The sequence below is a fragment of the Geospiza fortis genome, unplaced genomic scaffold (genome assembly GCF_000277835.1).
Source record: "Geospiza fortis unplaced genomic scaffold, GeoFor_1.0 scaffold166, whole genome shotgun sequence".
Lineage (NCBI taxonomy): Eukaryota > Metazoa > Chordata > Aves > Passeriformes > Thraupidae > Geospiza > Geospiza fortis.
Genome location: NW_005054310.1, coordinates 11,116,794 through 11,140,588, shown reverse-complemented (window position 1 = coordinate 11,140,588; position 23,795 = coordinate 11,116,794). Strand labels below are relative to the sequence as shown.

At 36.3% G+C, this 23,795-nt stretch overlaps 2 protein-coding genes across 2 annotated transcripts in view; one reads left to right on the top strand and one right to left on the bottom strand.

Annotated features, from left to right (window-relative positions):
- Positions 1-22: 22 nt before the first annotated feature.
- Positions 23-12,491, top strand: IRAK4 (interleukin 1 receptor associated kinase 4). The gene is made up of 11 exons (XM_005419259.3): positions 23-200; positions 1,220-1,365; positions 1,684-1,881; positions 2,616-2,776; positions 3,445-3,509; positions 3,760-3,874; positions 5,927-6,036; positions 8,994-9,177; positions 9,976-10,038; positions 10,721-10,879; positions 10,985-12,491. Exons 1-11 carry the CDS (start codon positions 40-42, stop codon positions 11,015-11,017), a joined length of 1,395 nt encoding a protein of 464 aa, XP_005419316.1. The 5' UTR covers positions 23-39; the 3' UTR covers positions 11,018-12,491.
- Positions 12,492-13,718: 1,227 nt separating this feature from the next.
- The window catches only part of TWF1 (twinfilin actin binding protein 1), an 18,408-nt gene continuing 8,331 nt past the window's right edge, over positions 13,719-23,795 (bottom strand). Inside the window, exons 6-9 of the mRNA XM_031055574.1 lie at positions 19,258-19,383; positions 18,911-19,061; positions 18,392-18,513; positions 13,719-16,872 (exon numbers count right to left, since the gene is read on the bottom strand). Coding sequence (XP_030911434.1) covers positions 16,702-16,872; positions 18,392-18,513; positions 18,911-19,061; positions 19,258-19,383 — 570 coding nt within the window. The 3' untranslated portion in view covers positions 13,719-16,701. The remainder of the gene's footprint in view (positions 16,873-18,391; positions 18,514-18,910; positions 19,062-19,257; positions 19,384-23,795) is intronic.

Here is a 23,795-nt window from a genome sequence, read left to right as displayed (position 1 = left end):
AACCGCACGGGTAATCCTGTGTCCCGGCAGGAGCGGAGGATGGGTGAGCCCGTGACGGAGTCCACGTACGTCCGCTGCCTGAGCTACGGGCTCGTGCGGCGGCTGGCAGAGCTCATCGACCCGCAGGAAGGGTGGAGGAAACTTGCGGTGGATATAACCAACCCGTCCGGTGAAAGCAGATACAGCCAAGTGCACATAAGGTCCTACACCAAAGTCCCGTAGCCTAAACTCGTACATTACCGTTCACCACAAATACCTTGTTAATCCCGCTTGCCAGCCCATTACTGTAACGTGCTGCACCCCGTGTGCTGGTGGGCACTTGCGCCTTACAGTCCCATTTCCTTAGGGAACGCAAGGTAATTGCTCCTAATTGTACTGCAGCTCGGGTTTTAAGCACGCCTCAGAAAATTGACTAAAGAAATTAGGATTAATTAGGACTCCAGACACAGGTATTTTTAGCAGTACAGCACGGGCTGCATAACTTTCTGTGCCCTAAAGACTAGTAGGCATTGATGTTACGGTGCCCAAGAGACAGCACTACTGTAACTCCTAATTCACCGCTTCCAAGAAAATACCAATAAACGTAGGGAGCCTGAGGACTAAAACTCACAAATTTACTTGAGGAGTAATGCTTGCAATATTTTATGAGCACCTCATTCCTTGAAGAGGTTGTTGAATCTTTGTTGAAGCTGTTTCAAAGACTGAGGTTTTTACGTGCTGTATATATAATTTTGTGTTTCCAGTCTTTTCTAATATGGTAGTATTAAATCTTTGTTTTTCTTTCAATAATAATATTAAATCAGTCAATACTGGATCATATTTTCTTCTTAATGCCCATCTCAAAATATTCAAGGTGAAGTGTGCTAAATGGATGCAAAATTATTTTTGCCATTTGATCTGGATCTGACTAGCTCTGTGTCTGGCTGACATTCTCTTCTCTGTTAGTCCAAGATGCCAGTATATTATGGATCCTAGACAGACAGCTGAAGCCGTGTATATGTGTATTTCCCATAGTTTTTCCCATATTTTGCATGTTTTTACCCTGAGTTTAAATATGTTCAGATTTTTTTGGCTGAGTCTTCAGAAAATTTTGCAGTGCATTCAGATTTTTTTTTCAGTTTGGATTATTTTTGTCATTTGCCTTTAATCTCCCTTTATGCTTCTTGAGGTAATTTTTTCTTTTTTTTTTTAATACTGGTCTTTATATTTATCTTTTAAGGAAATTTGAGGCATTTGTACAAATGGGAAAGAGCCCCACGTGTGAATTGCTTTATGACTGGGGAACCACAAACTGTACAGTTGCTGATCTTGTGGATCTGCTGATCAGGAATCAGTTCCTAGCACCAGCAAGCCTTTTGCTTCCAGGTAACTGTTACTCTTATACATTTTGTACCATGTTCTCAGTTTTCTAAGGTGTGAAAGAGCTTCACACTAATTTGAAAATCAGAAAGGATTAGGTTAAAATAACCAAAAATGAATATATTTTCCACTTTCTATCATTTGTAATAACAGTTTAAGTAAGAGTTTCAATTTTCAATGAGAGTGCTGGAGTTTACACATAGTGACACAATATAACCTAGTGATACTTGTGTCTCCTAATTTTGAAAAATAATGGCATTAACATTACTTAATTTTTCTCTGGTTCCTAATGTAGTTAATGCTTTTTCTAAATTCCCTTTTCAGAAGCTGTAAGGATGCCACAGGAAGTTACATTACCTCTTTCTTCACAGGAAACCTTGCCTATACATGAGAAACAGCTACCTGTACAAGAAAAAAAGGTGGCATCTGTAAAGCCTGTTTTAGCTCAGAGTACTGAGAAGCAGCATTCAGATTCTTCCTACTCAAGTGAAGAAAACAGCAGCTCACAGTCCAGTAACACAGGTAGACATTTACTTTGGTAGAATTCAGTGCTGTTTTTTTGTTGATCTGTCCTTCACCCCATGTGAAATAAATCACAGCAGTGCATGAGAGCGATGACTCTATTCCGGTCACGGTGCATCCGTGGGAAACAGCATCTTGCCAATAAATCACCTACTTTGAGGGAAAACTTAACTGTTGATTAAATTGCAATTTCTTTTTTGCCGCACATAATCCTGTTGTGCTTTTCCAATACTTATTTTATAGTCTGTTCAGCATCTCATGCTTTAAAACTAGATTTTGTGTGTCAGCAATGACTAAGAATGCTGGAGAAAAGATGACTGAAGAAGCCATTTTAGGAAAGCGTGTGGTTGGTCTGTTCTTTCCTAAAGGTTCACTTTTGGGTTGCTGCCAGGAACATGATGTAACCTTGGTGGTTTTTTTGTATATAAGACACACTGGCTCTCTCTGTGATCTGCTACACATTTAATTTCTGCTACCTGTATTACAAGTATGAATCAAAAATACAGTCATATGTGTACTACAGTGTTAGTTGTGAAGGAAATTATGCATAGGTAATTGTATATGTTTATCTGCCTTCCTTTTGTCTTTCTGGTATCTTCATCACAGAGCTGGAAGTAGGGCTCCACTGTGTCAGGTTTTGTGCAGTAGCAAGTTTTGTTTTAAGAGAACTGAAACAGAAAACCTTGTTCCTTAAGTGAAAACATAGTTTTATGCTAAGTGTCAATGTCTTTCAGATTTCCAGAATTTTTTGTTTCATGACTTGGAAAGCATTACAAATAATTTTGATGTGCGACCAGAATCAGCTGGAGGTAATAAACTGGGAGAAGGTGGCTTTGGCATTGTGTTCAAAGGCTACATCAATGGCAAAAACGTGGCTGTCAAGAAGCTCATTGCTGTGAGTTGTCCTGGGGATTTTTCTTTTTAATGACTGTGTACTTTATTGAATAGACTTGTTTATTTTGTTTATTGTGAAAAGTGTTGAATGATACATTTCAAAAAGCGTTGTCACCATGTTGCACATTAGTTGGTTTAAGAAACTTATTCTTAGTCCCATCAGTGTTGCAAGTCAGCATAGTCACAGGAGCTAGTTCTTGCCTTCTCTATTGCTCTCCTTTGAGGGGCTAAGCGAGTTGTTGGGAAGAGCAGAGTGCTTCCCCAGTTGTTTTCCCCTCACCCTCAAGAAGTGCCAGAAGAGAAGGAGTCTTAAGGTGGTTTCCATTTCAGATTAGGATGGCTGAGATTCACAAGCTAAATTGTCACAGAATTTTAGTCTTCATAACCACTATTTTGTGTGAATATTGAATTTTGTAACTAAGTGCTATTAGGGTGTAACTGCAATGAATGGAATAAGTTGTTGATTGCTGAAACTGGATCCATTTATCCAGTTATATAGTGTTCCAAGGAATTTAAAGTCACATTCTGATACTTTGTTTTTGAACTGAGTAGAAGGTGTATTGTGAAAAGTTAACTAAGAAAGGCTTACAATTCTTTTTTTTTCTTAATGAACAGCTGTGCATTTTATTATGAACCAGTGATGTTAATATCAAATACTTCTTTTTATAGATGGTCGATGTTAGCATTCAGGACTTAAAACAGCAGTTTGAGCAAGAAATAAACATAATGGCAAAGTGAGTACGTCATTATACAATTTTTGTCTTTCTAACATAACGATTTGCTGAAAACGTTAACTGGAAATGTTTCTTATACAGCACAATCACATTTTGTTTGTTTCAAAACATCACCACACAAACCTGGCTTTGTGCAGTAGAGGTGAAACAAGTTATTGGGAATCAAGTTCCCTCTGCCTTGTGTTTTCCTCAGATGTTGAGAGTCTTTCAGAGCACATGTGAATGGATATTTTTTTCTTTTTTGCCATAGGTGTCAGCATGAAAATTTAGTAGAATTACTTGGTTTCTCAAGTGATGGTGCTCAGCCATGTCTGGTGTATGAATACATGCCCAATGGTTCATTGCTTGACAGACTTGCTTGTCTGGTAAGTGAAACCTTTTCTAGCTTCCAATTGCCTTACTTTGCTAAAGTGCAGGAATCTGTGGAATGTCTTTCAAATGGAACTGAACTGTGATGGCCAAATGATCTTTTACTACTTTCTTCTTGTGTTCTAATAACAAGTATTCTTCCAGTAAGGTTTTACACAAACATTTTAGATAGATTAAAGTCAAATCAGGCTGTCAGTGCAATGTCATGTACTGGTATCTGAAGCATCACAGAAGCTTGCACTGACTGTGCCTGTGTGAGGCAGTGCAGAGGGTGCTGCAGTCTTGTTCCCAGTTCTTATGTTGGACTGTTCTCTGCTGGTTCCTGAGATTCTGTGAAATCTGTGAAACTGACCTTGTTCATTGTCCTTGTGATAGTGGTTATAATACAGTGCTCCTAGTCTGCTTATCTCTTTCTGAAGTATGTAAGTAAATGTAAATTTCAATTTAAAAAACTATTATTTTGTATAAATGCTTATGATTTAATCAAATGGTGTATGTTCTAGCCTTGGCCTTAAGTAAATAACAAGTTGCTTTTGGTTTGGTGAGGCAACTCTGTTTATCAAGGACACACAGTCCAATAGTAAGGCAGACTTAAGGTAGTAGATTAGTGTCTGTGTTAATTTCTTGAAGGAGTTCAAAAAATCTGCTTAATTCTAAGCAATTGCAGCTTCTGAGGTTGTAGTCTGGTGAACGTTTTACATTGGTGCTACTTCAACCACTCATGTCCTCAGACCTAAGATGTTCGGCCTGCTTTTTTTTCTGCACTGATAATCTGGTGGTACTGGTTCAAGCATCCATCTATTAGCTGGAGAAAGATCTGGATTAGGGAACTGATCAGGCTGATAAAATAATACTTAGTGAAAAAATATTTAATTTTCATCTGGAGACATTTCCTTTGTAGGGCTGCACAAATACTTCTGCTCCAATCGAGAAAAAGTGGTGCTATGATGAGAACGAATAGCAATGCTTGGGGAAAGAACTAGTTCTGTTAGCAATGCTGTCTCAGTTTACATTTATTTGTTTGCATGCATACACTGCTACAGGTGCAATATTTTTCTTTTAATTCAATCAGTGCAGAAGAGAGACTAAGTCTTACCTAAGGACAGTGCAAGTTTATCTGTAGAAATGGGCAGTGCTTAACAAGGATGTATATGAAAATGGTCATCAGTCATCAGTGTAACTAGCTGTTATCATCAAGGGAGCTTTAAAGATTGGGGATAATTGAAAGCTAAAGGAGAAATAAATGTCTCTTCCTTTACAAGAGGACAAATTTATGGCATAAATCAAGGAATTTAAATCAGAATCTATAAATTAAAAAGAATCTTTTCCTAATAAGATCAGAGAGGTGAGTAATGTATTTACTTGAACATCTGTTCTTGCTGATAATTTAATTTACATCCAGTGACTTCACTGGATGTATTTGATGCACAGACACTTGCTTGTGTCATCCTTTTGTCTGGATGTTGAGCAGGCAGGGGAGGTGGTAGAATGGGGAGATACTGTAATCCACTTCCCTTGGCCACTGAAAACATTTTTGATGACTGGTTTTTAAATGTAGATGTCCTTACTTCTGAGATTTAATTAGTAGCATAAATAAAGCTAAACTCTCAAGAAATCCAAAAATGCTGGAAGATTGGCTTTTTGTTTTTAGTAAAAAACTGTGGATTGCTTTGAATTATTTGCTTTGGGTTGAAGGCTCTGGTGTCAGTGCCAGTACAAAGGGAGTTGCAGTAGATACAGATAGGTCTTTGCAGAGCAGCTGGCCTTGGAGAGTCAGAATCAAACATTAACCAAGAACATTTTTGCAACTGGCAACTTCGTCTAAGGCAAAATGCAGGAAAATAATGTAATGTGACAAAGGCATGTATTTCTTCCCAAGTCAATTAAGAAATGTGTGCTGGTAGTGGTTTTAATCATCTGCTTGAAAACAGCAAAACATAGCAAGAAGTTGCTTTTGGATTGTGGGGGTTTTGTATGTTTGTTTTGGTTTATGTGAGTGTATATATATTTTTCACATTTTTACTTGCCTTTCTCTTTTCTTAATCAAGGATGAAACTCCACCAATTCCTTGGAATATGAGGTGTAAAATTGTTCAAGGTACAGCAAATGGCATCAACTTTTTGCATGAAAATAATCACATTCACAGAGATATTAAAAGGTAAAACCTGCAGACTATTGCTGGCTGCATTTTCACATTTTCATTTTTCTTTTTAATCTTTCCCCTGTTAAAGTAATTTTAGAGAGAACAAACTGCAAAAAAGCATTACTTCAGTCAAGGGCACAATCTTCTGCAAGTGACATCCATCTCCACAACCTTGTCTGTGCCACAAGGACATGACCAGTACAGATTTCTAAAGATAATTATGGGGCTAGAACCATAGAATTGCTTAGGGTGGCAAAGACCTTTAAGATCATCCAGTCCAACTGTTAACCCAGCACTGCCATGTCCACTGCCAAACCATGTCCCCAGGTGCCTGCATCTACATCTTTTAGATATCTCCAGGGCTGGTGACTCCGCCACTCTCCTGGGCAGCCTCTTTCACTGCTTCACTTGGTGGAGAAATTTTTCCTAACAGCTAATTTGTATCTCCTGTGGCACAAACTGAGGCCATTTCCTCTTGTCCTATTGCTTGCTGCTTGGGAAAGGAGACTGACCCCCACCTGGCTGCAGCCTCCTTTCAGCCAATTAATTGTATGGTGCAATAAGGTCTTCCCTGAGGATCCTTTTCCGCCGGCTCCCTTAGCTGCTGGACAGCTTTCCAACCATGAGATTTTGCATTGTAATTGTAACTGTATGATAATATGTAAATTGTAATTTGTATCTTAAATGTAATTTATATCTGTTACTTTCGAATAGTTATTTGAGTGCCATGGAACACACAAAGTTCTGTTCTTTAAAAACTGCTTCTAATGAAGCTGCTGTTGAAGAGCAATTAATTTTTAAATAGGGAATTTTTCAGATAAAAACACATCTTTTTTTTTTTCCTTTTTGTAGAATACTTCTTCAGAGTGTCTCCTTTGATTTATTCCTATTTTTTATGAATACAGTAAAATTACTTTAGTCAGGTTCATGAAGTTCAGGGTTCTTCAATGATGATGAATGGTCATTGTGTATTATACCAGAGTTTTTTCCTATGGATATCAGAACTCAGAATAGGTGAGGGTTTTGTTGTAGAGTTTGGTTGGCTTTTTCTGGTGTTTTTGTTGTTGTTGTTTTGTTGCTGCTACAGTTTGCTGTGTTGGTTTTTTTAAAAAGAAGCCTAAATCCTTGAAGAAAAGCCCCAAATGCCTTACTCTTTCTGATGGTTAAGAAGGAGCAACTGACTGATTGGGTGTTATGTATGAATGTTTCAGTAGCTTTCTGGCTTCTGGCAACTCTGCTAAATACAGGCAAATTCAGTTTTGTGACCTTTCAGCTTGGGGGAAACAAGCATTTGCTTCAGCTGTCTCATGTATGTGCCTGCTGCTTTGACAGTTTGTTTCTTCTTTCTTCCCTGCTTAAGCCTCTGGAGAAGTGTCGTGACTGCAAGGGATGCACTTTTTTACCTTACACTGCCTCTGCCCTTCTAACTGCAGTGAGTTCATCATATTAGAGAATTGGGTTTGGGTTTTTTTTTTGTTTGAGTAACATTTTGCAACTTGTTGTGTGAGTAGTTCAGTACATTTGATTGGTACTATTAATAGTGCTGCCACTCCCAGATAACACTTAGATGAAGAGACATCTAAGAAGATTACTTCAGTCTTCATTTTGCTGTGATGTGTAGAGACCATTCATAAACACACAGGCATTAGAACAGCTTCTCTAGGCTAGAGGGGACAAGATTTAATGGGTATTCTCACAGTTGTTCATAGTTTTTTGGATTGGTTATGCCCAGGAAATAGTTCAGTTCTCTTTTGAAGCTTGAAAGTTGCAATAAAACTTGCATTTATTGTGCTTTTTGTGGTGTACCCAAGAAAATGACCACTCTTTGGACTGGATTCAAGTTGATAAGAAGCTGAGATTTATGAAGTTGTGATCTTGTTCTCTTGGTGGATGATGCCTTGACAAGTGTCTGGCCTTTTATAGTAGTCATTATTTACAGCAGCTCTAACATCAAGTGATCCATTGTAACTTACAGCTGTGTTAATTTTGTTCGGGTTGGGTGAACAAGAAGGGGAAGTTAGAAGTATAACTTTCCAGGAAGTGTTATATGTTATATCAGGCATTGTGGATTTCTTACCATTCCATTAAAGGGATCAGAAAATGAGGATTTAATAAATATTAAATCAAGCTATTTTAAAATGGTTTTAAGTGGTACAAGTTTAAAACCCAGCAGATTTCTGCTGTAATTCATCCCACTGAGCATTTTATGAAAGCGTTAAGGACTTTGAGATGAGCCTCATTTGTCAGGGTTGCCTTTTTTTTAAAGAAAGTAAAAGCTGGAGGTCAAGTGAGAACATGGCACATAGAATATTCTAGCAGTAATAAGTTTTCTGGTTTTCTTTCAAGACAAGAGTAAGAGTATTATTCATTTAGCACATGAATTTGTCATGTGCTAAATAAATAATACTCCTACTCTTGTATTGACTTGGTATTGACTTGGTATTAGATAATAGGTATAAAAAAACCTGCTTTTGTTAGTTCTGAGCAGAGATTTAGACTGTAAGAATTAAACTGTGATCCAGTAAAAGTTGATCAGAGCTAATTATTCTCTATTGTCTCTCTTAAAGCCAAACCATAAATGTAATATAATTGGTCTGTTAAAAGAAAGTTTTGTATTTCTAAGGTTTGGGGGGTAGGGGGACCGTCTAGTTTTTTTCTCCTTGTGTTTTGTTGGTTTGCCTTGTCTTTTTTTATGCATGCACATGCAAGAATAAACATAGATGGATCTTGCAGTCAGTTCTTCATTTATTTAGCAGAATGAATTTTGAAATTGAACAATTTCCAGCAAAACTAAATTTACATAACTTGTTTTATGAATAATGTATAAATATCTTAGCTTTCAAGATAGTCAAAATAGCAGTTTACATTTGGTTACTAAAGAATTATTAGTCTGTCATAAAACCTATTTACTGTACTGTTTGAAAAATTCTCTTTTCTTTTTTGTTTCTTCCCTTACCTCCCCTCTCCACTAGTGCAAATATCTTATTAACTGATACATATGTGCCCAAAATTTCTGACTTTGGCCTTGCAAGAGCATCTGTAACATTCACACAGACAATCGTGACCGAAAGAATTGTTGGAACAGCAGCCTATATGGCCCCTGAAGCTCTGCGAGGAGAGATAACACCTAAATCTGATATCTTCAGTTTTGGAGTAGTAAGTAGAATGTGGGAAGCAGTATATGACTTCTGTTGTAAATGATAAAAGCACACAAAGTCAAGAGTATCCGAAATGAAATGATTACTCTGGTCTATAATTTTTCTTTTTCCCAATAGATATTTTCTTAAGATAGTGTTTCTAAACTTTGTGTTAAAATCATTTGAATATGTTGATTTGCTATGTGAAAGACCAGAGTAAAATAATATTCCAAGTTCTAGCTAAATGTGGTTTGAAGTAGTGTGGAACATTGTTTTTGCTTGCATGGTGTTGCACAAAAGTGTAACTCAGGCTGAAAAAGAAAAATTAAGAAAAGCATCCAAAATTCCTGTGTTTTGCTATATTCAACACCAAAAATACAATGTCGATGTTGAATTTGCCTTAGACCTGAGTACAAAAAGACATGAGCTTAATATTTGGAAGAAAATTTAATTTGTTCTGGATAGATCCAAGACCCTACTCACTACTGACCACTTCCTTCCCAGCATTTCGTTTCATGGGAAGGTAGGCCCAACACTATGTCTGAATAGTTTGGAAATCCTTCAGTCTTGCTGTGAAGGAGCACCGTGTAGGGTGAGAATAACTTGTGTTGAAATTTGTAAGCCGCACTGCTATTAACAGTTAATGAAAATAAAGGTAGGAACAAAACCAATGAACTGTATAGGAAATCTTTGGACAAACACAAATCCTGAGGGTATTTGTTGACAGATTGGAGATCATGCTCCTTTTTGCAAATCATATATATGCTAAGGGTTGTTCTCTGCTTTATTTTATCTTCTGATTTTTTTGTCCTCCTAGGTCTTACTAGAAATAATAACGGGTCTTCCTCCGGTGGATGAAAACCGGGAGCCACAGTTGCTGGTATGTTCTTCATGTTTTCTCCTTCCCTCCCACCGCTCCAGGATCACTTTATATGAAATCATAGTCATTTAACAGGTTCTGAGACAATCAGTTGTTGGTCAGCAATTTCAGTCTGACCCATAGAGGCAGGCAGAAGATCTGCCTCTACTCACTGTCTCTTATTTACTCATTTATGCTTCTTCAAACAATACATGTGATTACAGATAACCCACTTCAAGTGTGTTGGAACTGAGGACTTTTGGACTAAACCAGTCAGATTTAAAATTTGATTTCTGACTAGAAGTTTCCAGCAGATACTGCAGTCCTGAGACTGGAGACAGAAGATTAGTTTACAGACAGACATTCATTTACAGGAAGAGGCTTTATAAAAGTGATGAAAAAAATTATACCAGCTTAAACTTGGATATTTGTGGGTTATTAGGATACTTAGTTGATTGTGCCTCTTCTCTTACAAAAGAAACAATACTAGAAAACTGAGCCTTGAAGTGGGAGACAGTTAAATCTGTATGATATGGCTTAAAGAAATTTGCTTTATGATGTTGTGGTAATTAAAACGATATAGAATAAAAATAATTAATAAAAATTTGTAGTTTATTTATAGTCTTATTTATATATTTATTTATATACATGCTGTTCAGATACTTACAATGTTATCTGCTTGTTGTTTCAAATTCTCTTGTAGTTAAGTATAAAAGATGAAATTGAGGATGAAGAAGCAACTATTGAGGATTATGTTGATGAAAAGATGAGTGACTGGGATGTACCTTCAATTCATAAAATGTATTCAATTGCTGATCGGTGTCTGAATGATAAAAAAACCAGAAGGCCAGACATTAAGATGGTATGTAGTCTTTCAGAAAAAAGGCTTATTTTGGGTGAGAGTGTGTGTTTCCCCTGCATATGGTCACACTATCAGTTAATTATATTTCTGTCTGTTCTCTTCCAGGTCCAACAGCAGCTCCAAGAGATAAAAACTTGATAATGTGTTTCTTCTGATACACCAGTGTTTCTGTAATAGAGACACCAGTATCAAACATTTAATCTGTATTTAGTGCAACATTATCAGTGATTCTGCTTTCCAGAACTTTCTGGACACATGTAAGGTGAGCTGTTGGCCTGTCAGCAGCTCTTTCACATTTCCTTGGTCACTGGGCCCTTAACATGGGAAAACTCTTTCTTGTATTAACAAATTGCAGTGCTGGTACATCATCTTCTCCTGCAGCTTTTAAAATGCATTTCCATATTACAATCTATTTGATTCTTTTTATTTCCAAATATTTAGTATGTCTGCTGTAAAGGAATATGACTGTAACTAGGCAGAATATTTTTTCTGCAAATTGCTTTCTTGATCAGGTGTACTAGGCCTTTCTATTGAAGACAAAACCATTTAATAGCTATAATCGTATTTAATGTTGTCTTTTTGAGAAATTACTATTACTCAATTTAAACAAGCTTCTACTTAATATTTTAGCTTAAGAGTTCATATTTGAGTGAATGGTCTGGTACTGTTAGTGAATGTGATTATTATCACATTCACTAACAAGTCCAGTTGTTGAAAAAGTCTTCTTAATGTAGTTCTAGTCAAATAAAGGCTGCAAGACATTTTCTAGGTTGTTTTTTCATTTCAAGATTCCCAAGCAAAATAGTTATCTTGCTGTGCAGATGCATTTACACTTGCAAATGCTTTCTTACAGTGAACTCTATGATGACAAGCCATTTAATTTTTATTCACAGGAAGACTCTTAGCTATTTAGACTATTTTCGGAGAATTGAATATTTTTAGTACTTTAGGAGAAGATTCCATATGGATTATAAATACAGATGGTTGCTTTTCTTAAAGGGGTCAGAATGATGATGTGAAGACCAATTCTGCATTTTACTTAGTCAAATAATTAATCTATTTTTAACATATATATATGTATATATGTCTATGTATGTATATTAACTAAATATAAAAACACGCTTCTGAAAGTATAAATGGAAAGCTTTTAAAAATAGAAACATTGACAGATCAAAGCAGACTAAAAATGGAATGAAAGTGACTAGTAAGATTCCAGATACTTTGGACTAAGTATGAGCATATTACCATTTTAAATGAAAGATGTTATTTTCATGTAAACTTATTTTGCTTGCTGTGAACTGTGTTAATAGCTTAGGGATAAGAACATAGTCTGGCCTACAGTGAAATTTGTGATTATGTGTGACTTCATTCAGGAATATATATCTTGTTGTAGGAAGCATGTGCTTTCAATGTAATGATATCATTAGATTTCTGGCTATTTATTCAGTTTGTATTGCCTTTTCAAACTGCTAGCTTAATTTAGATAAAAGGATCTAGATCTACCTAATGGCTTCTAGATTTTTTGAGTATAAATTGTAAAAAACTGTTAACATAGAAAAACCTGCTGCATTATTACTTCTGCTATTAAAACTTTGAGCCTTGAAAATAAGTATCATTTTATGTTGCTTGCATATCTGTTAATAACATTATGGTAACTTCGCTGCATGGAAAAAAGCTCTACAGCTCTGAACATGGAGGAAAAAGCTGCTATAAAGCTAAATTAGAATAAAATCTGCTGAAGCCATTTTCAGTTTTAAGCATCTCCAGCTGTTATGTGAAGGTTTATTAGATCACACCTGCTTTTTACTATTCCCTGGAGCTGGAATGCAGCTACAGTGTTGTCTAGAAGTGTTTGCTGTAGCAACTCCCTGCTCAGCTGCTCAGCTCTGTTCACCTCTGGTAGGGTAGAACATTTTTGTTCCTACACCAACTGTGATATTTTTCAGTGTGAGGAGAATCTCAGCCACAAGCATGGGAGTTCTTGCTCTGTCATACTTAACCATTACTATTTGCAGTGCTGCTCTCAGCAGTGAGGTTTTGGCAGTAGTTTCCCTTCCTCACTGAAAATGAAGCATGTTAGCTACTATTTCATACAATTTAGAAAAAAGTTTTGAACTTTAGTGAATATGAGGGGTTAACTAGGTAAAGCTAGCTAACTTATGTGGCAACTGTTTTTTTTTAAATATGCAGGGGACAAGGAGAAGGAACTTCCCTTTCCCACCCCAGATTTTTTTTGAGGTCTCCATACAGTAAAGTCAACATCTCTAAACACTAACAGAGGATAAGAGTAGCTGACTTTAGTTTCTTTTGTTCCCTCCAAAAACATTAAATTATCCTAGCATACTTGTTTGTTTTAGTTACTATAATAAGGCTTTCTATGACACAGATCAGTAACTTTAGTCATTCAAGATACTTGGGATGATCTGGTTTCATATAACTGGAGCTGAGAGAAATCCAGTAGTATAGTATAGTAGTTCATGCTGAGCAAGTAAGAACAGATAGAACTGTTCAATCACCAGTCAACTACTTCAGCATTTTAAAAGGACAGAAGAAATTTTTGAAGGGGCATATTACTAAAAGTACAAAAACCTCAGGAGATCACCTTTGGATTCTGCTATGAAGCCCTTGGTGCTGCTCCCATAAAGCAATGAGAAAGTAGCTGTTTCTAACACAGAGTTTTTTCTCTAATAGCAAAACCAGGAATTCTGTTTCTGCTCACCTCCCTTCTTACCCCCCACAGTCACTTTCTAGTCCCATGAGAACTGCCTATTACACATTCTGATCTTAGAAAATAGATCTCCATTAAAGAGACTATGAAATGATTCAGACAACACCAAGCTAAAGCATCAATCTTTATTTATAAAGTAAATTACAAAATAGATAAGGTAAACTTAGTTAATTTTAGCATCTGAAGGTGGCTTTCATTGAATACATAAACACACTGAGAAACAATTTTTTTTATTTACAATGTCAATCTGAGCAACAGAGCAATTTTTACCTTGATTATTTAACCGTTGATAGGAGTGTTTTAAAAGATCAAGATCTCCTTAAGTTGCAACATAAACATTTATTAAATAATTACCTGTCCTGTTAATTAACTATTTAATAGCTTGTGAGTTAACTGCAAGCAGCTGCATTGCTTTTGGGCTTTATGAAGGCCAACAATTTGAATGGACACTTTCAATTATTTAATGACCAGAGACAGTTAATGGAGCAACTGATTAATGCCCACATTTTGCCCTGGTTCTGAACATTCATGAACAGAAGTGGAGGCAACTATGTAGATGTAAACGTGATAGATTGTACAAAAAGAACTTAAATAAGATACTTCTTATTGCTGTTAGGAGAATAGCTACAAGAGGCCTGGAGAAGCACCCAGCAGTGCAAGACTTCATATAATTCTCTTTTTGGGAAAAGAGAAGGAGACATGCTCAGGATATGACTGACTCCTGTCTGGGCTGGGTGTGTACATCACATAGAATATTTTCACATAGGGAAATTTACAATGTCTGGTTTGGGCTGAACTCTAAAGCAGCTCATCATAAATGCTCTTGCATAATCATTTAACCAGCTCTCATCCTCCTCCAGATTAAGTTTTCCATCTCCTATCCTCATCTACCTAGGGCAGGATTGCACAAAAAACCAAAAACAAAACCAAAAAGCAACAGTGAAAAAAATCCCAAAACAAACATCCAACAAAACCCCCACAACATCCACATAACCATATCAGGTCAAACTGTTCATTATTTAAAATATTTTGTCTTAAAAAGCTGAACCTCTTTAGTGGCTCAAGAAAGTGTAGAGGTATGCGCACTCTTGCTATGGCTGGCACAAGGGCAGGAATACTAAATTCAAACAACCCTCTAGCAGTTTTTCAATGCTACACTCCTTAAAACCAAACCAAAACAAAAATTCCAAAGTGAATTAGGTGTGTTGCAAATATTTGAGTTAACCTAAAAGTACATTTAATTACAGCATACAATGAGCTGCACACACAATAACCATATTTAAAAAACAATGACATTTGCCTGACGCATAGTACAGAAGGCAAGAGGCAGGAAAAGAACACAAGAGCAAGCAGGAGATTAGCTGAGGATCAAGAGCTATTGAATTGGACTGATGTAGTGTGTAAAATTAAATGAAAAAAAAGCTGAAGTGTAAAATTTCTGCTGCATATAAAAACCCCACAGTAATACCAACTATTGCAACCTTCACATTATATATAGTGCAATCTCAGATGTCAACAGTAAGCTAGTATAGCCAAACTAAATAATAGATAAAACAATTTTTTGTCAGGAACTACTACTGTCACAACATTATCCCCTACAAACCTTAAATCCATCTTCCACCAGGTAAACACACCATTCAGCTCTATAATGAGGATATCCAGCAGCTACGACAATAATATCCAATAAACCAAAGCTGACAACTCCCGTGTAGCTTTAAAAAAACCAAAACCAAGAAAACTCAAAAACCACAAGGGTCACATAAAAGACATAAAAAGCAAGTCCTCACTGGGAATATAATCTATTCACAAGTATTTGCTTCATCACACAGTTTTAAATATTTAAGGTCATCCAATACTTGACTTCCACATCTAATTCTCCCTTAATGCACTTATTAAAATAATCTATTTTTCCTTTTCCTGTTAAACGCATTACTTACAGTTCAATCAAGTTTAGACTATTCTGGCTGATTTAAGTATTTTGAAGAAGGGAAGAAGGGAGGAAAAAATCATCAAAATCCTAACTAGGGGCTTGCTGCCAGCAGTTATTCAAGACCTAGTTAGACTTAAAATTACAGGATGTAAGTTACACTGAAGTTCAAACATTTAGAAAAAGTAATTTTCAGAATATCTTGAAAGTAAAAATTGCAGTTGATAGTACAAACACAGTAGGACCTCAAGGATAACTCACTGTTATGAAGCAAGACTGCTTCATTTTTACTGAACTTAGACATTTTTAGATCCAACTGCACCAATAATTAATTACTTTAGACCTATTGCTCTGAAAGCAGCTCCATAATCTATTGAATATACTAACTCTAATATTGACCTTTAATCTCCTTTTACTTGGTCATTCAGTACCTAATATGTAATACTTATGAGTGATACAGAAGTCTGGAAAAGCTATTGTGTTTTATGTCAGATTTCATTAAAAGATAATTCATTAAATTAGTTATAAATTTGAGATGACCAAGTCTTTGCCTCGGAAAATGTCCATCTATTCCTGAATGCTTATATTAATTGAATGATAACTGATTTTAGTTTATCTTTTCCATTACAAGGAAAAAAAAACCCAAACAAAACAACAACAAAATCCAGCAATGCATCCTGTAAAAATCCAAAGACAACCTTTTATTTTACTACTGTCCTTAAGTGCTACAAGGAAAAATAAAGTTTTAATTGGGACAACACTAGTCCTTCATCTCTTCTCACATGGAAAGTCTTAGAGGTTTAATAGGCTACGCATAAGAATACAGCTGTGACTTACTGACAGAATACATGGGCTTCACAGTCTTATGTCTGCAAAGTTTATGATCACATGTACCGCTATTAAATAATGGCTTCTAAATTAAAATAAAGGGGTACTATCTTAGTTTTTTTTTCTTCTAGCTTCAAAATAATTATCTCTTCTATATGTCATAAAACATGGTCAACAAATATAATGTAACAATATAAAAAGTGTTGAGGTCAGAAAAGAGAAGAGTACAAAGAGCATTTTTTTATCCCTAGCATCTATGAATGGAATGATTTCAGTTCATTACCAAAAGCCAGAATTCCACTTCTTACTTTAATATTTAAACAAATACAAACACAGTTTCTAATCACTTGGTGTTTCAGTCTCTGCTGGACCTCTGATCAGTCTTCGTATTCCTCTCTTCCCTGCAGGACCTTTTGGTTTAGCAAAACTCTGTTTGTAAGCATGTTGTTTTGGATGTACTTCTTCATAAAGAAAGTCAGCAGTTAACTCATCACCATTATCTATTTCAATCTGGCAGGAAAAAAAAATCATACTCAAAGTCAAAAACATTTAGAAACTTTGCTGAAACTCAATACTATATTAAAACCATTTGTGCAATAATGTTCAAAGTCAAGCATGAAAAGTTCTCCAACTTGTGCCTAATGCCCTGAGAAATCTTGGATAGTTTTTCTGAAACTCCCCTATACTCTTACTACTATTAAGTGTGACTTAATTAGTTTCCTGAAATATAAGCACAACTAAACAGTACATATGCTAAGGACTTCTTTTTGTCACAAGCTTTGGCACAGTGTACCTGTTAACACTAACTAGGAGAACACATTCTATGTTACTTATTTACTCATTTTAAGTATTTACACATTTTAAGAATCAAAATTGTTCACTATAACATGTTTTAAACACTAACTAATTAAGCAATGTGGATGCATATTGTTATCTAAGAGGGGGAGGAGTATAAAGAATTTTATTATTAGCTGGCTACTGCCACTCAGCAAGTACTCAAGTGTTTAGCAAGGAAAGGCTAAAATAATGAACAGAATGGAGGGGAGTGTTTTAGTTTTCCAAATCTAGATATATGAAACCAAACAGAAAGAAAATAGTGTTCTCAAGCCAAACTCCCCAGTTTTAAATTGCAGGAATTTAGAATTCAGAGAAATGCTATGGCCTTGCTCTGCTGAGCATTCAGCACTTCATGCCCTGCCAACCATAACACTTGACAGACTTGCCAGCCCCAGTTTTGCTGTTACAAGGACATGCTTCAGAAATTTCAGTCTGCAGGAATTTTCAGGAGTCACACGGTGCTTTAGTTTTGTTGCAGAAAGGCAATTTCAGAAAAATAATTACACACAAATACACATAGTAAAAATCTAGTTAATTCATGTCATCTTACTAAAAATGGTTAGTATTAATTCTGCTATTTTTAAGGTAAACATAATCTCTACAGAAACTAAGCTTTCACAAAAGTGTTAAAAACATATCCATAGGTAACAAGTGGACCATTTCTGTGGTCTCTGCTTGGGAGGTGAGAAGCAACTTTTTGCATTGCAGTAAAATCTATAGTGTGAAAAGATCAGCTTACTTGCAAATACTTGTTTGCCCCATCAAGAACCCCTAAGATAGCAGTTCTAATTTTCAGAACTGCAGCTTGAAATGATTTTGAAAATCCCTACATAACTATAGCTTAAAGGAATTTAGTGTTTAACAACAGCAATATGTTGTGGTCCAAAATACAACACAACTTTGAGTAAGAAATCATGTTAATTCTATAAAGTCCTTCAAAGTACTCTCAAATACTTCCTTGATGCACAAGGATATATTTGTTCACGATAAAAGTGTAGAAATTATGAAACAGAGTAAAACTTCCATGACTTAAATTTGATCCTCTAGCTCCATCAACAATTATTTCCTGTTCAGGACAAACTAAATTACACTTGTCATGGTTTAGACAAGGTGGTGACAGAGACAATTATAGATTTTAATTAAGAAGGGAAGACAGATATGGAGAAAATACCCATACACCCCCTGCACTTACCTTTCTAACTATTTGCATCCACAACTGTGTTTCTACAATTTCTAACAGTGGACTTTTGCAACTAGAGTAGAGCATTCGTTCTCGTATACTACAGGTATAGCCTGGCATAGAGTAGATGAAAACTGCAGGAAAAGAAAACAATGACACAAATCAGACCATAAATACACTCCATCAAAAGCTGTATCATAAAACCATTTATAGCAAAGAGGCAATGGAAATCAACATGCAATCTGAAAGCAAAAAAGTGTAGTGCTGTTCTGGAGCTTTTTTGCTTCAGCAAGTGTTTAATTTCAAACACAGGATAAGAGAATGGCCAGTATCTGTATGTTTTCACATTTATGGGTGCTCATAATCAAAAGGGATAGCTCACATATGAGCTTTCCTTCACAAGTTCACAGTTTCACAACCAAATTACTCTGAAATTTATGATCATGCTGACACATCTTTCTCTCTAACTCAAAATTCCTAAGGAATTTGAAACAAGCCAGTGAAGTTTCATATTGGGAAATTTTCTCATACTTATGGATTCCAAATAGTCTCCTTCATGTGTGTGCTTATACAGGAAAAAGTGGTAACGTGCAGCATCCTTTGGAACTCTTTTTGGCAAGTCCTTAAGTTCAGTATCAAGTGTGTTGGCCAAAATAATAGTTTCATTTTTCATATCAATTTGCTGTAAACAAAGCAAATATGAATATAGTTAATACACAAAAAACAAACCAGAGAACATGACAGGATGGAATAAAGTTTGGATTAATCTAATTCAAAACAGTAATTTGTCAGCATACTACATCAACACACGTTGTTTAATATGTGGGTAATCTATTTTATACTCATTATAAAAATTGGTTAAAGTATTTTATACTTGCCAGTTGTACATAATTGAGTTTCTTATTTTTCAGTTTCTCCAGAGCCTGAATAGCTTCTTTAGCAATGGGGAATGCTACTCCTTGCAGTGTTTGATGCTTGGTATCTACACCAACATCCGCCTGTACCTGGAACAAAAGTCAGCTGAGTTGTTAAAAGAAACCTCTGCAGGCATTTATTTGGTTTCATACAATGACTGACAATGCATTTCATATGGCTACACATAGAGTTAGCAGTAGCTATTCCAAGAATAAACCACCCCAAGAAATCATCCCTATATACAAAAGATTTGCCTTTTTTAATTTACAGGTCATGTTTGTTTGCTAGCCTGCAAAATTTCTTATCTCTGAAACATGCTCTGTTCTGCTTAGCAGAGCAACAAAATCATCAGAGGGAAAACTGGTTCAAGTGTCAGTGAAGAAGTTCTAAGTTAAAATCTGTTAGAGAGACACAATAATCCAGGAAAAAAATCTTGATTTTCATATGCTGTGTTATACTTTTGAACTGAAAATATTCCCTATAAACCTTGTTATAGCTTAAAAAATTTTAGATCAAAACAAAGACATGATTTCTAGGGAGTCAAAATTTTTGAAGGAAGAGAGAAATAATGAGAAAAACTGATTTTCTAGAAGGAAAAGTTTCTACTCTCCCTCCTGCTTCAACATACTCCTGCAAATAGTCTATACCAAAACCAAAGCAAACAAAACAAACAAACAAAATCCTAATTTTTTATTTGTAGAAGGTCTACGACAAAGTAAAAAAAAAAGAAAATCCAGGACAAGCTAGACAGTTATTCATACTCCAGTTATATTAGTGTCAAATTATTGGAGAGAACAGTTATTTTAAAGCTGATGTTCTAGAATTTATGTTTATCTTAGTATTCATTCAGTTTCTCTTAAAATGAGCTCTGGCCTCTAATCTTCTTCAGTCTTAGTTTATTGTCTAAGTACTGTTTTTTTAATATATTTACTTCCTTTTAAAGTTTCACAATTACTTTTAACATTGGTTATGAAGCTGCAAAAGTCAAAAAAGTGTACCAAATGGAAAGTGTGGGTCTTTCCTACCCTAGATCTATCATCAAGAAGATGTGCAGCTTTATTAAAAAGAGATGCTAATAAAATACGGAACAAACTGAAAAAAATTAAAAACAAACACTTGTGGCATCACATTTCACATTTTAGAGAACAGCTTGTTGGCAACAAGGAAAGAGGAAAAGAAAGCAGGTGGGGAGCTTACTTTGCACAAGTATTGATAAATTTATGAGGAAGGTTATAGAAAAAAAATTTTGCAAAATCTAAATCTGCATAAAAGCCTGACTGACAAATGTAAAATAGGCATCACAAAAATAATAAGCCATCATAAAATACCATAGTCTAGAATCCATATTAAAATACAGGTAGAAAATAAGTACTCCAAACTTAAAAACAAGCTGTGAAGTGTGGAGATAGACAAGGGAAGAGAGTAACCCAGTGTAACTCCAGACATAGGAAAATGAACAGAACCACCTAAGTCACTTAATATTTAAATTCCCACCACTAAGATTTAGTTAATAACGGCGGCTGAGTGCTGGATAAAATGACAGATGAAATTTCCTGTGAATAAATGTAAATGTATGCAGGAGGGAAAAAACCCTCTTTTTCTACTTGTATGGTGACTGGGTTGAGCTGGCTACTACCATTCAGGAGCAAGACCCTGCATGTCATTCTGACTAAAGCTGAAAATAAAATCAAGGCAAAAAAAAAAAAAAAAAAAAAAAAATCTGAACACTCCCCATCCACAAATGAAATGTTACAAATTGTTAGAAAAAAAGAGTAGAGAACAGAACACGTTATTACGCACTGTAGATATCAGTAACATGCCTGCATCTTGAATACCACATGCCGATCTGGCTTCCCCATCCCTCCATCTCATAAATTACATAGCAGAACTGGAAAAACTGCAGAGAAAAGCAAAAGGATCAGAAGTATGGAGTGCTTTGTTTAGGAGGAAGAGCTACCCAGATTAGGACTTGTCAGCCTGGAAGAGATAACTGATAAGGAATACAACAGAGGTCCATGGATAGAGAATCCTGGCACAGTTGTGCTGGAAGGGTCCTCTAAAGGTGATCCAGTCCAACTTCCCCCACAGAAAGCAGCAACATCTTCAAACAGATCAGATAGCTCAGAGCCCCATCCAACCTGACCTTGAATGTTTCTAGGGATGGGGCATCTACCACCTCTCTCAGCAAACTCTTCCAGTACCTCATCACACTCATCATAAAACAAATTCTTGCTCACAGCTAATCTAACCTACCCTGTTTTAGCTTAAAACCATTCTCCCTTGTTCTATTGCAACAGGCTCTGTTAATAAAATCAGTCCCCTTATTTTTCACAAGCCCCCTTTAAGTACTGAAAGGCCACTAAGATTTCCCTGAAGCCTTCTCTGCTCCAGTCTGAACAACCCCAACTCTCTCAGCCCTTTCTCACAGGGAATATGTTCCAGCCCTATGATCGTTTTCATGGCCCCCTTCTGGACCCACTGTAACAGGTCCATGTCCTTCCTGTGCTGAGTACCTCAGAGCTGGATGCAGTGTTCTAGGGAGGATCTCAGCAAAGCAGAGCAGAGGGAGAGGATGACCTCTCTTTACACACTGGCCACACTGCTTTTGATGCAGACTGGGATATGGTTGGTATTCTGGGATACAGAAGGCTTTATCTAAGGGGAGGGGGAAACTGAGGATTGACTGAATGACTCTTTTTTGCCTTCACCATACTATCTGTAGGGGTATCAGAATAAACCAAAGATTCTACAGAGCAGTCAATGGCTCTTTACAAAGTATTTTATCAAGCTGCGGAACATGCTGCCACAGAACCTGTGGCCAGCAAAACCTTTATGTGGATTTATAGAAATGACAAGACTAGATGGATGATGGATGAAAATCCCATTAAGAAGAACTATATAGTAAGATGTCATCTTTTGCACAGGAAGCTCCCTACCTGCAAATGTTGAAGCAACAGAAGAGCATTTAAGGTAATTATGGCCTTCTTGCCCTGCTCCTGCATCCTTCCTAGATTTCTGTTGCTCCCTCAAGGACTTGACAACAGACTAGGTGATCCTTTGATCTGGCTGGTAAAATGTTTCTTAGGGTAATTATGAAAGAATATACATATACAAAACTTTTTAAAATCAGAAAGCTTTTCGTTTTCTAAGTCTAATTACAGGCTTTGTAATGGTGCAAACAATGAAGAGAAAAATGACGTAAGTTAACGTATTGTGAGATGTTTCAAACAAAGCCAAAATGGCAGCAATATACAATTTATGTGTTGCTGAAAAGCAAAGGTATTGCTGCTGAAATTTCAGAACACTTGAAGACTTGGTTTGTATGAATCACCTTCTAAACACATTGTACGCAGTACATACACTAATACTAGAAGTGATCACCAACCCCAATCCAGAAGTTTTATATTCATTACTGTTTTTTTTTAAAGCTGATGAAGTAAAATGCAGTATTTAATGATTTCTGCATTGAATTGTTGAAATCAGACATGAAAGCTAACAAAAGACACCACTGGGAAAAAAAGTCAATAAACAACAAAGTTGCAGCAAAAGCACAGTAGAGTGAAAACAAAAGATACACAACTGTATTTATCACAATGGTATCCAGCTGCAGAAATAAATCATGCTTCAAACACACGTACCACAGCTCTAACATACAAGTCTAAAGAACAAATAAGTTCAGCACATGACCTATTTTAATATATATCTGACATAAACAGTGTTCAAATGAAGGAAAAATGTGATGAAAAGAATCCTCTGAAACTTTTCAGTCACTAGCTATCTGGCAATCATCAATTTTTCTGGTTAAAGGCTCTCAGGATAGAGATTTTTCTAAAAAGTGTTTTAGCATAAGCAAATCACTCAAAGTGATAAGCTATTTGGTTTGGATTTCTGTTTTATTTTTATTGGAATCCTCTTCCCTTCTCAGTCTTAAAGACAAATGCACTGGTACCAGAAACTAGGCACCTTTCCTCTAAGAATAAGGCTGCTGAAATTCTCCTGGCAATCACTCACTGCAATAATTGCTATTCTGTGTTTTCTCTACAATTTCTGCCACTGTGGGAAAATGCAGGCAATCACATGTGGACAATGTGGACACAGGTTGGAAGACATCACCTTGTCCAACAAGACTGTTCAATCAGGGCCACCTAGAGCCAGCTACCCAGCTGTCTGTCCAAACATCTTTTGAATACCTCCAGGATGGAGACCCCATAACCTCCCTGGGGAACCAGTGCCAGTGCCTGGTCACCCTTCACAAAGAAGGACATTCAGTGATACTAAAAGCTGAAGTTGCAACAATTAGGCTCTGCATTTGCCAGGCCTCTGATTCAGACACTAGGCCTTTCAAACACCATGAGATCTCTCATGCCACTTCAACTCCAGCCACCATCCCCCTGCAGTTTCACCCCATTGAGAAGTACATTTATATGCTCATCCACTCACACTTTCTGAAACTTTCCATTTTCTGTTCTGCCTTTTTTTGCCCTAGAAAGACATTTCCCTA

Excerpts from the sequence above, each read along its gene's own strand:
- IRAK4 (XM_005419259.3), top strand. The coding sequence starts at position 40 with ATGGGTGAGCCCGTGACGGAGTCCACGTACGTCCGCTGCCTGAGCTAC. Across the intron at positions 2,777-3,444 it reads CTGTCAAGAAGCTCATTGCT|ATGGTCGATGTTAGCATTCA; the intron begins GTGAGTTGTCCT and ends TTCTTTTTATAG. Across the intron at positions 3,510-3,759 it reads GAAATAAACATAATGGCAAA|GTGTCAGCATGAAAATTTAG; the intron begins GTGAGTACGTCA and ends TTTTTGCCATAG.